Source organism: Chiloscyllium punctatum, chromosome 19 (genome assembly GCF_047496795.1).
Source record: "Chiloscyllium punctatum isolate Juve2018m chromosome 19, sChiPun1.3, whole genome shotgun sequence".
Classification (NCBI taxonomy): domain Eukaryota; kingdom Metazoa; phylum Chordata; class Chondrichthyes; order Orectolobiformes; family Hemiscylliidae; genus Chiloscyllium; species Chiloscyllium punctatum.
The window spans coordinates 75,844,081-75,857,530 of record NC_092757.1 but is presented as its reverse complement, the minus strand read 5'-3'; the positions used below and the strand labels follow the sequence as shown (position 1 = coordinate 75,857,530).

At 40.9% G+C, this 13,450-nt stretch overlaps 1 protein-coding gene across 1 annotated transcript in view; it reads right to left on the bottom strand.

Annotated features, from left to right (window-relative positions):
* blmh (bleomycin hydrolase) overlaps window positions 1-5,518 on the bottom strand; it is an 88,707-nt gene extending 83,189 nt beyond the window's left edge. The window contains exons 1-2 of the mRNA XM_072589720.1: window positions 5,345-5,518; window positions 1,777-1,974 (exon numbers count right to left, since the gene is read on the bottom strand). Of these exons, the coding sequence (XP_072445821.1) occupies window positions 1,777-1,974; window positions 5,345-5,354 (208 nt within the window). The 5' untranslated portion in view covers window positions 5,355-5,518. The remainder of the gene's footprint in view (window positions 1-1,776; window positions 1,975-5,344) is intronic.
* Window positions 5,519-13,450: the final 7,932 nt, after the last annotated feature.

Below are 13,450 nucleotides of genomic sequence, written 5' to 3'. Positions count from 1 at the left end.
AAACAAAAGTTCCCTAAGTAAGTTACAATAACGTTTTTTTGTGTTTAGCATCAAGAATATTTGCAACTGAAGCTAAAAATAATGGGAACATAGGAAAAAAAAAAGAGCTGGGGGCGCGGGGGGGATGTTCGACCCATTGAACTTGCTCTGCTATTCAACAGATCATGGTTGATCTTCTACCACAAAGCATTTTCCCAGACTATCTCCATATTCCTTGATATCTTGATTTTTTTGGGGGTTGTAGGAAAAAAAGAGCCTGGATATTAAGAGATGACAAATTGTTGAAGACTGAGCTAATTGAAGATGTGACAAAGCCCTGTACAGCTTCAGCACAAGCATTTTGTACAAGATTCAGATAGGGTTGAACAGAGTTCACTACATTTTAAGAATATTTCATAAAGGAGGCAAATAGTCATTCTTACATTAAAAGCCAAATGCTACTGAAATAACAGGAGATTCTTGAAATACCAGCAGTAACTACAGACAGAGAAACTAAAATTTAACTTTCCAGGTCAAGAACCTCACATCAGGTGCATTTGGCAAATATAGACACCTCCTTTTGATAACATTGGACACAGAGGTATAATCTTTTCTCCCAGAACACTTATATAAACCAAGGCCACAGCTGACTTCAGCACTCATTGCTAACCATTTGTCAGTGGCTGGGGAGGTCTAAGTTAGTTAAAATAAACATATTGACTTTAGAATTCTTTCCCAGACAGTAAACAGCAATAGGGAACTAGAGATCTACAAGTGTTGGAAAGAAGTTCAGCAGTACAAGTAGGATCATAGAGTCATAGAGATGTACAGCACGGAAACAGTCCCTTCGGTCCAACCCGTTCATGCCGACCAGATATCCCAACCCAATCTAGTCCCACCTGCCAGAACTCTGCACATTTCCCTCCAAACCCTTCCTATTTATATACCCATCCAAATGTCTTTTAAATATTGCAATTGTACCAGCTTCCACACTTCCTCTGGCAGCTCATTACACATGTACCACCCTCTGCGTGAAAACAGTGCCCCTTGGGTCTCTTTTATATCTTTCCCCTCTCACCCTAAACCTATGCCCTCTAGTTCTGGACTCCCTCACTCCAGGAAAAAGACTTTGTCTATTTATCCCATCCACGCCCCTCAATTTTGTAAACCACTATGAGATCACCCCTCAGCCGCCGATGCTCCAGGGAAAACAGCCCCAGCCTGTTCAGCCTCTCCCTCTAGCTCAAATCCTCCAACCCTGGCAACATCCATGTAAATCTTGTCTGAACCCTTTAAAGTTTCACAACATCTTTCCGATAGGAAGGAGACCAGAATTACATGTAATATTCCAACAGTGGCCTAACCAATGTCCTGTACAGCCACAACATGACCTCCCAACTCCTGTACTCAATACTCTGACCAATAAAGGAAAGCATACCAAACACCTTCTTCACTATCCTATCTACCTGCGACTCCACTTTCAAGGAGCTATGAACCTGCACTCCAAGGTCTCTTTGTTCAGCAACACTCCCTAGGACCTTGCCATTAAGTGTATAAGTTCTGCTAAGTATTGCTTTCCCAAAATGCAGTACCTCCCATTTATCTGAACTAACCTCAATCTGCCACTTCTCAACATACTTGTGTTGCATACTTAGTATGATTTAGGATATACTTACAATAAATATCAACTCATTATTATCACAAAGCATTTATTGGACATAAACTTAAATATTCCAAGTAAGAGGTTCAGGTCTCTGCGTCTACCTATTGCAGAATAATTAATTGAATGATAGTTACCTGTATTTTTCTGGTTTGTAACTGGCTTTCCTTCAGCAGGAATGACATGTTTGAACACTTGCAATGTTTCCTGAACAACCTTTCTCTGAAGGTAAGCTTGCAAAAGATCACCGCTGGTTGCAATATTCTGCGCGAGGTTATAATGTGGCACATCATTGAAGTTTTTGGTGAAAGCCACCAACTTCTCTGGACAAAGACCTATGATAAGTATCAAAAATGACAGTCAGGTTAGATGTCTTGCAGAAAAATGCATAAAGTTCTTTCCAACACTAGTTAACAAGCATTGGATTTGTTGGATATATTCTGTCACTTAACTATAGCAAGCATGGAACTATGCTCTGAATGTCATGCTAAGACTGCACAATGATTTTGGATCTTGGAATGATGCAAACCAGATTAAGTTTCTTGAAATGGATGGGCAATTCTTTTGCAACTTTAAGCATTTAGTACAGACCTAGGTCTACCAGGATGGCATACTGTGAAACAAAGTGCTTGAGAAATTCAACAGGTTTTGAAACATCTGTGGGGAGAGAAACAGAGCTAACGTTTAAAATCTCATCACAGTTCTTTGAAATAAATGTATATTTGGAAGTTTGGATCAAGAGGTTGACTGTGCAGGATTTTCTACCTGTGCCAAAATTTCCACTATATGCTGACATAATTCTATCCCAATGTGAACATATTTGGACCTATAGATAGATCAACTGTAGCTAGCTTCTAACTTAACCCACAAATAATAACCAAATGCAACAACATTTAGATCCGATTTAACTTTAACCATTCATTCAGATTTTAAAAAGGCTGGTACCAAATGACTGAAAAAAATTACATTTACTTATAATTATCTTTCATTAGCATCTCAATAAACTACTTTTTTTCATGATGTAGCTGATATATATTTCCAGGGTCTGCCTTTTATTGCTAGGTCACCTGAAAGCACAGTGACCTGCAATGACTTACTGCTGACCATAAACTTCACATGATGTTTCAAGTTTTTTATAGCCATAGAGATGTACAGCACAGGAACAGACCCTTCGGGCCAACTCGTCCTTGCCAACCAGATACACTATCCTAAATTAATCTAGTCCCATTTGCCAGCACTTGGCCCATATCTAAACTCTAATCTCTTCCTATTCATATACCAATCCAGATGCCTTTCAAATGTTGTAATTGTACCACCCTCCATCATTTCCTCTGGTAGCTCATTCCATACACGCACCACACTCTGCATGAAAAAGTTGCCCGTAAGGTCCCTTTTAAATATTTCCCCTCTCATGTTAAACCTATGCCCTGTAGTTCTGGACTCCTCCACCCCAAGAGTTATAAAATAAATACTTAGTTCTAAACAAAACAAAAAAAATTTGTTGTCAGAAAACTTTGGATTTAATTAGCAACAAATTTTGGAATGAGCAACACCTTACAAGAACCATCACAATATACAAAGGAAAAATTTGCAATGCTTGCAATGTTGCTAGATGGAAACAGAAGGTTCCAGAATCAGCCCTATAGCCTTATCTTGGACCACAATCTCACCCAGGACTGCTTTATCAGGAACAGTGCCTTGCAAACTGTTGATGCACATTCATAACCATAGCCTCAGTGCTGCCTCTCCCACTAAGACAACACTCATCTGTCAGTGCACTATAAATACATTTAATTGTCCATGTGTCTGTCATGAATTCTATAGAAAGGTGGTGTCTTCTGCAAAGACAAATAAACAAATGACTGCATTTCTTAGCACACTGAGAATTCCTCCACATTTTGGAAATGATCAATGGTTGGGGAAGGAGGTGCGGGAGACGTATCAAATTTTATTAGACTACATTTTTACATCTAACAAAATAAATGACTCAGAATCAAATGACCTGAAACATCATATGAAGAGCGTGGCCAGCAGGTCACTATGATCTCAGGTGACCTAATAATAAGTCAGTCATAGTTTGGAAATATTCAACTGCCAAAAAAAAAGTTATTTATCAAGTAGCATGATGAGACATTAAAAAGTTTTTTAATATAATTAATTCATTACTAAGATTGTTGTGCAAGGAATATCTGGGAATTAAGAGGTAAGCAAACTCGTTTTTTAAAAAAAACTAGTTGCTACGAGTATATTTTTTATTTTATTCAAAAGGTCACACAATGGTTTATAGGGACCACACCAATGTTAAATTGCGAGCATGCATTGCGATTTGACAACCAGATTGTAACACTGCGATTTGAGATTGATGTGACACTCCCTACAGGCATGCAAGTATCTATCCCCTTAACTGATCAGCCTGACAAAAGTATTAATATGCATTGCAGTCTGCAGCAGAAAGTTAATATTACGACATTTAATTCAATGTCAAATTATATACGGAGAACAAAAAAGGAAAAAAATATGGGATTACGAAGCAGATAAAAAAGGAAAAGCACCTCTAAACTTTATAAATTAAAATAAACAAACTCCACACATCCGGAAGTTATTTTCAGTGTTTGCAGACGTTGCTTGGCAATAATTAAGATTTATCACACGGTTAAATGTTTGCTTGCACGGGAACAGGCAGGCTGTAACTTGTGCTGACAAATTTAAGGGATTAAAGAGAAGCTGGTAAATTCTTAAAAAGTTGGAAACGAGTATGTCTAACCAGAATCCCACATCATTCATTACTCAGCGAGTCAGGTACAGCACATGGGGAAATCTCGGAAACACGTCTGAAGAAAGCTCCAGCATTTTGTTTTAAAGTGGGATTCTTTCAAACCTCTCGGAATGCCAAGGTCTATGAGTGTACAACAACTTCATACTCTCCAATGTATCAGAACACCAGGCCCGCAGAGATTCCAGTTCGAGCACAACTTCACAGTGTCTCTGATTGAAAGCAACTTCCTCACGTCTGCACTGAATGCTGTTGCCTCGCTGTTAATTCTAAATCTGGCCTGAGCCATTATGCATCACATGGAGAACCACATCCTAAAGAGAATGTTCCTCGCTCCTATTCTTTCTGTCCTCAGATGATCCCAGATCAGAACACTTCCACTCCCCCCCCCCCCCAACTTCAAAAGACCCTGATAACAGTGTTGCAAGTTGACCAGCTGAAAGGAAGCACCGCCGAAAACTAACTTATTCTATACCCCCACCTCTCTTTATTGCTCTAATTTTTTGCTCTTCCCCAGCGTTATCCCTTTGAAAGCTAACGCCACTGCCCGTTGCAAAAAAAAAATGAGAGCGATGCAGGTTCGAGAAGCAACAGTGTTCCGGGAATTCAATACAAAGAAAATGCTGTATCCCTCTACAAGTCTGAGAAATGCTTACTACTGCCTGCAGGCCTTAATTCTGACTCAGCATTTGCCGAGCTCCATTTACAACAGAAGCAGCCGGTCCACCGGGGGAAAGGAAAGCAACATTTGCAGCAGGAGCTGCCATTGACACAAGCACATCTCCGCACACACAGAGACAGACACAGAGAGATAGAGACAGACACAGGGAGCAGGATCAGGGATGACACAAAGGGATGCCTCAGTTCCTGCTATCTAACACAGACGGGCTGCGGACAGGGACTACGACTTGGGCTCGGAGAAGGGGGTTCACCTGCCGGCATCCTATAGCGAGAGCAACTCAAAAGATCCCTTCTTGCCGGAGACGCCGATTTCCTCAACTTTAAGGAGTCCGAACGGCTGCAGCGTTTTACAGGAATAACCGGAAACAGGAAACTGAGACAACTTGAGGCACTGGAGAGGTTTGAGTGCAGCCTGGTATCTGTCAGGAGCTGGCTGAGCCCCGGAGTCTATTTAACTGCGGGGTGGGGACCACCTCCACCGCCTTCACTTTGGAAATTGAGCTCCTGTCATTTCGCTGAAATGGCAAAGAATGAAAATACCCAACACTGGCACACCCTCATGACAGAATGTATTCAGTTTGTGTAGAGGCTGCATGCACTTTGCCTGCGGGAGATAACATAAAACTTTAACAATTCAGTGTTATTTTAATCCAAATAAACCTTTATCCATAACTAATTGCAAGATCGACAAAAAGTAGGCATTTGTTTGATCATTTTGAATGCTTTTGAAGGATACTCCCAGAATAGGAAGGGCGGAAAGTGCTTCCATTCGCATGTACTGGAGCTTCCAAAATTTCAAAATTTTCCAAGGATCATTTTCATTTCATGAAAAGCATATTTCAAACGCAGCTGAGTATTAGGTCAAACACAGGAATAACCCTTCACAGTGCAGGTAGAAGGAGGGGAAAGGAAAAGCTAAGGCCACAAAGTAGTAATTGGAACTCGATTCACATTCAAAAATACATTAACAATTTGCATCATTGCCAGTCGGACTGACTATTACTGTAACTGCAGCTACCAGCATGAAGCTATGGAGGTTATCCATGCTGAACGTCACTGCTCCTTCCCTAACACCCAGTGTAGCACAACATCTTCCCATGGGGGTATCACATGCTGTAAAGCTTATAAGTGGCTGTATAATAAATGTTAATATTAACCATGGGAAAACTGAAGAAAGAGCAAAGAAAGACCCTGCAATTGTTCCTGGGACTAAACAAAGGCTGCTTACCTTTCCAGGAACATCAGATTTACAGTCAATGAATGATGATTTCACCCAACTCAGAGCTAATAAATACTCTCTGGCTTGTTGTGCCTGACACTACATTGTTCTTAGATTAGATTACTTACAGTGTGGAAGCAGACCCTTCAGCCCAACACGTCCACACCAACCCTCCGAAGAGCAATCCACCCATGAAGGACAAAAGGGTAACTAGGGAGAAAATGGGGCCCCTCAAAGATCAACAAGGCGGCCTCTGTGTGGAGCCACAGAAGATGGGGGAGATACTAAATGAATATTTTTTTAGATTACTTACAGTGTGGAAATAGGCCCTTCGGCCCAACAAGTCCACACCGACCCACCGAAGCGCAACCCACCCCGACCCATTCCCCTACATTTACCCCTGCCCCTAACACTATGGGCAATTTAACTTGGCCAATTCACCTGAGCTGCACATTTTTGGACTGTGGGAGGAAACCGGAGCACCCAGAGGAAACCCACACAGACACAGGGAGAATGTGCAAACTCCACACTCCTGAGGCGGGAATTAAACCCGGGTCTCTGGCGCTGTGAGGCAGCAGTGAAAAACCACTGTGCCACCATGCTGCCCACTGCCACCGTGCCGCCCACATTTTGCATCAGTATTTACTGTGGAAAAGGTAATGGACGATATACACTGTCGGGAAATAGATGGTGACATCTTGCAAAATGTCCAGATTACAGAGGAGGAAGTGCTGGATGTCTTGAAATGGTTAAAGGTAGATAAATCCCCGGGACCTGATCGGGTGTACCCGAGAACTCTGTGGGGAGCTAGAGAAGTGATTGCTGGGCCTCCTGCTGAGATATTTGTATCATCGATAGTCACAAGTGAGGTGCCAGAAGACTGGAGGTGCCACTGATTAAGAAGGGCGGTAAAGACAAGCCAGGGAACTATAGACCGGTGAGCCTGACCTCAGTGGTGGGCAAGTTGTTGGAGGGAATCCTGAGGGACAGCATGTACATGTATTTGGAAAGGCAAGGACTGATTAGGGATAGTCAACATGATGAGGGCAGAGCAGTAGATGTGATCTATATGGATTTCGGTAAGGTGTTCCACAAGGTTCCCCATGGGAGACTGATTAGCAAGGTTAGATCTCATGGAATACAGAGAGAACTAGCCATTTGGATACAGAATTGGCTCAAAGGTAGAAGGTGGTGGTGGAGGGTTGTTTTTCAGACTGGAGGCCTGTGACCAGTGGAGTGCCACAAGGATCGGTGCTGGGTCCTCTACTTATTGACATTTACATAAATGATATGGATGCAAACATAAGAGGTACAGTTAGTAAGTTTGCAGATGACACCAAAATTGGAGGTGTAGTGGACAACGAAGAGGGTTACCTCAGATTACAACAGGATCTGGACCAGGTGGGCCAATAGGCTGAGAAGTGGCAGATGGAGTTTAATTCAGATAAATGTGAGGTGCTGCATTTTGGGAAAGCAAATCTTAGCAGGACATATACACTTAATGGTAGGGTCCTAGGGAGTGTTGCGGAACAACGAGACCTTAGAGTGCAGGTTCATAGCTCCTTGAAAGTGGAGTCGTAGGTAGATAGGATAGTGAAAAAGGTGTTTGGCATGCTTTCCTTTATTGGTCAGAGTATTGAGTACAGGAGTTGGGAGGTCATGTTGTGGCTGTACAGGACATTGGTTAGGCCACTGTCGGAATATTGCGTGCAATTCTGGTCTCCTTTCTATCGGAAAGATGTTGTGAAACTTGAAAGGGTTCAGAAAGATTTACAAGGATGTTGCCAGGGTTGGAGGATTTGAGCTACAGAGAGAGGCTGAACAGGCTGGGGCTGTTTTCCCTGGAGCATCGGAGGCTGAGGGGTGACCTTATAGAGGTTTACAAAATTATGAATGGCATGAATAGGATAAATAGACAAAGTTTTTTTCCCTGGGGTCAGGGAGTCCAGAACTAGAGGGCATAGGTTTAGGGTGAGAGGGGAAAGATGTAAAAGAGACCTAAGGGGCAACGTTTTCACGCAGAGGGTAGTATGTGTATGGAATGAGCTGCCAGAGGATGTGGTGGAGGCTGGTACAATTGCAACATTTAAAAGGCATTTGGATGGGTATATGAATAGGAAGGGTTTGGAGGGATATGGGCCGGGTGCTGGCAAGTGGGACTAGATTGGGTTAGGATATCTGGTCAGCATGGACAGGTTGGACTGAAGCTTTTCCATGCTGTACATCTCTATGACTCTATGATCTGCAGGGAGATGCCTGAGGGTAAACAGATTTCATGTAGGGCCATGGTTTTTAGATTTGGCAGGGAGATGTTATTGGGGAAAAAAAACATCAAAAAAGGTTCTTGTGGATGTGGATGGTCACTGACTAACAGGAAAAATTGGGCATTGGGTCTGATGGTGCTTGAAAGCACCAATGTTTGAAATGGCTTCTTTAGGATTTGTATAATGCCTGTTTTTGGTACATGGAGTAGGAAGTAGCTACATGCAAATTAATTTATAAATTATGTTTGAAGTACAGATATAAGGGAAGATTAATATTAAATGTTTTAACATTTTAAGTACTGTTGTTATATGGGCCTCTTTGTCCATGCTCAAATATCTGACCAAGAGTCGTCCAGTGGTACTAGCTCAATAGATGTAACAATAATAGTTTTATAACAGCCAGCATAAGCTTGTTATTAATTGTTACACAGCAGAAAGAGATAAGTGGAACTAAAGGTCAAAAAAGATGATTGATCCATTGGAATTAGCAAGTTGAAAGTTGAGGTAACAGCAATCATGTGCTGGATCTGCAAAGCTCAGTTGACAGATCGAGGTTGTAAAATTCATCATGTGATGTATGCGCTGGAATAACTTGGTCCATGGTAAATAGCTATTGTAAAACACTGTAGCAAAACTATGAAGTTATGAACTATAAGTATCTACTGTCCTCTTGTATCACTGGGGAGTTTTTCTGGTGACTGAGATCTCCTCCCTTGCATATGCATGAATAAAGATCTTTGCTTGTTTGACTAGCAAGACTTGAGAATGGTAAATTTTCCCCATGACATGATGTCACTACATCATCGATTGGATTTAAATACATTTATAAGGGTCTTGTTTGCTTCATTTGGGAGCTGTGATCACCAGTGTACATTTGTCCAAGAAAATCCAGCAAGTTGTTAAAGCAGCCATTCGTGGATTGGAGGAATATATGTTTTATTCTATATCTGCAATTAATAACAACTTGCATTTGCATTAACAAAGCAAAACTTCCCAATGTGCTTGACAGGATGTTATCAAGCAAAATTAGACATCAATTCACAAAAGGAGGTATTAAAGAATGTGCATAAAAAGGTAAGTTTAAAAGATCCTCTTAATGAAGAAAACAAATCAAGAATTAGAGAGGTTCAGGGAGGGTATTCACAGAATCCCTACAGTATGGAAACAGGCCCTTTCGCCCAACAAGTCCACACTGACCCTCTGAAGAATAACCCACCCAGACCCATTCCCCTACCCTATATTTACTCCTGACTAATGCACCTAACCAAATGCACCCTGAACACTAAGGGACGTTTATCTCAGCCAATCCACCTGACCTGTACATCTTTCAACTATGGGAGGAAACCCACGCAGACATGGGGAGAATGTGCAAACTCCACTCAGACAGTCACCTGAGGCTGGAATCGAGCCTAGGTCCCTGGCGCAGTGAGGTATGAGTGCCAACTACTGAGCCATCATACCACCCCACAGAATTGCAGAGCTTAGGGCCCTTGATAGTTGAAGACATGGCTACTAAAAGTGATCAAAGTTAAAAGTCACCAAGTTATAGTCCAACAGATTTAGCAGCACATCATGACTAAATGTGAAGTGATTAAAATCAGGGTTATGCAAGAGACAATCCCATTTCAGAGTGCAAATGTGGATAAGATGAAAAACATTGTGTTTTCAAAGTTTCTAAGTGCTGATGTACTATTAAATATTTATAGGTATTTATCTAAGCTTGTTAAGTCATGTGAATAAGAATTTAAGTAAGGCATTTGATAAGGTTCCTCATGGAAAACTGGTCAGCAAGTTTAGGTCTCATGGAATACAGGGAGAACTAGCCATTTGGAAACAGAACTGACTCGAATGTAGAAGGCAGAGGGTGGTGGTGGATGGTTGCTTTTCAGACTGAAGGCCTGTGACCAGTAGTATGCCATAAAAATCGGTGCTGCGTCCAATGCTTTTCGCCACTAATGTAAATGATTTGGATGTGAACGTAGGAGGTATGGTTAGTAAGTTTGCAAATGACAGCAAAATTGGAGGTGTAGTGGACAGTGAAGAAATTTACTTCAGAGTACAATGGGATTTTGATCAGATGGGCCAATGGGCTGAGGAGTGGCAGATGGAGTTTAATTTAGATAAATATGAGGAGCTGCATTTTGGAAAGGCAAATCAGGGCAGGACTATACGCTTAATGGTAAAATCCTGGGGAGTGTTGCTGAACAAAGAGACCTTGGAGTGCAAATTCATAGTTGCTTGAAGCTGGAGTTGCAGTAGACAGGATAGTGAAGAAGGTGTTTGGTATGCTTGCCTTTATTGGTCAGTGCATTGGTTAAGGAGTTGGGAGGTCATATTGCGGCTGTACAGGACATTGTTTAGGCCACTATTGGAATACTGTGTGCAATTCTGGTCTCTCTGCTGTAGGAAGGGTGTTGTGAACTTGAAACTGTTCACAAAAAAATTACAAGGATGTTTCCAGGATTAGAGGGTTTGAGCTTTAGGAAAAGACTGAATAGCTTGGAGCTTTATTCCCCTGGAGCGTAGGGTGACCTTACAGAGGTTTATAAAATCATGGAGGGGCATTGGTAGGGTGAATAGTCAAGGACTTTTCCCTGGGTTGAGGGGGGGAGTCCAAAACTAGAGGGCATACTTTTAAGAGGAGAGGAGAAAGATTTTAAAATGACCTAAGAGGTAACCTTTTCACACAGAGGGTGGTACGTGTATGGAATGAGCTGCCAGAGGAAGTGGTGGAGGTTAGTACGATTACAACGTTTAGAAGGAATCTGGACGGATGTATGAATTGGAAGGGTTTAGAGGGAATTGGTCCAAATGCTGGAAAATAGGACTAGATTAATTTATGATATCTGGTCGGCATGGACGAGTTGGACCAAAGGGTCTGTTTCCAAGCTGGACATCTATGTCAATCGAATATGTAAATCATACATATGATTTATAGAAAAATAAAATCCAGTGATTAAGAAAGCAGTTGTTTTAACTTGAAGTCAATTATGATTTCACTACTCCGTAAACAACCTTTATGAAATAGGCATCACTAAGTGAAGTTATTGACTTTATGAATAGTTGTTCATATTAATTTAGCAGCCCCTAAAATGGTTTATACTCTTAATTTACCAAAGTTTCAAATGTGTTTCTAACTGTGAGGGGATGACATGCCCATTTCATGAAGCAGGTCTAAAATTCCTCTTTGAAATAATCCACTGCTATGTCTTGTCTGCTTGTTGACTTTTCAAATTTATCATCCCTTTGCCCTGAAGCAGCTACGTGGTCTGCAAAATGATCCTCAGCTGCTGTACCCTTAAGAAATCAGAAAGTACTTCATTTGCTTTAAATTTGTAACAATGATAACAACTATGATAGAAACTAAACCATGATTACTTAATTTTAAATACCATAAGACAATAAGACCATAAGACATAGGAGTGGAAGTAAGGCTATTCGGCCCATCGAGTCCACTCCGCATTTCAATCATGGCTGCTGGGCACTTCAACTCCACAAGTTGAAGTGCCCATTCTCTTACCACATTCTGAAGTATATTGTGTTTATTTTAAAATCCAGAACTGAGGTACAAATGATGAGTCTGAAGAAACAGACAAGCGTTTTACATATGAATTTGTTTATTCTGATTGTCAATGTACAGGAAGACACAAGCTAGCTATGATACTTAAAGATAAATCCATCATAAAAGACATCATTCACCTTCATTCATTATATATGACATTTGTATGTAAATAAATGCAATGCTTATTTTCTTTCTGTGCAGTTGTCATTCTAATTTATAAAAATGGAGAAACGACGTTTTCTGTCAAAATATTCTGGGTTCTATGATCCTGCCCCACTAGCTACCTGATGAATACTTCCAAATAAACCTGTTGGTACATAAACCTGGTGTTGTGTGATTTTCAATACAGAAAATTGCTGACACTGCTCAGCCAGCAACACCTGGAAGATTGGGAAATGAATACAAGACAGATTGAAAGAAAGTGTTTGAGTTTATCCCACCCCTCAGAATGCTTTAAAGGTTTTCACATATAATCAAGTCTTCTGAATCTCAGTCTTGGTTCAATGAATGCATTCCGGTCCAACTGTTTGTTTTGTTGGTGCCTTCAGTCTGATTAGCAAAGTAAAGACAGGAATAGCTTGCTTAATTACCCAATGGGCTTTCCTTGTCATGCATGTCAATTGTAGCAAGAGATTGCTCACTGTAGGTGAAGAAGGAAAATTTTTAAAATTAATTATTAAGACATGAGCATCATTGACAAGGCCAGCATTTACTGTCTATTTTAAAATACTTTGAGAAAGTGGTACTGAGCTGCCTTCTTAAACCATTAAAAATTTATATGACATCCACAATGTTGTTAGAAGAGGGATTTCAGGATTGTAAACCAGCGACAGCAAAGGCACTAGGTCAGGATGGTTTATGGGAGACAGAATCATTGTGGTACTGTTACTGGATTAGTAACCTAGAGAAGTGCTCTGACCCAAAACATTGATTCTCCTGCTCCTCGGATGCTGCCTGACCTGCTGTGCTTTTCCAGGAGCACACTCTCAACTCTGATCTCCAGCATCTGCAGAGTAACCTAGAGACCCAGACTAATAGTCCAGAAACATGAGTTCAAATTTAACTAAAGCAGCTACATGAATTTACCATCAATTCAATACATTGGAAACTACGGGATTGTAATAAAAATCAGTCCATCCACTAATGACACTCTTGCCCAGTTGCCATACATCTGTTTCTTTATTCACAAAAATGTGATTGACCCTGAACTACCTTTTGAAATATGAAAGTGAAGTACACCAAACCGCTAAAGAAATTCATAATTTAGATTTTTTGATTATGAAATTTTACTTATAAGGTATTATTTTATGTC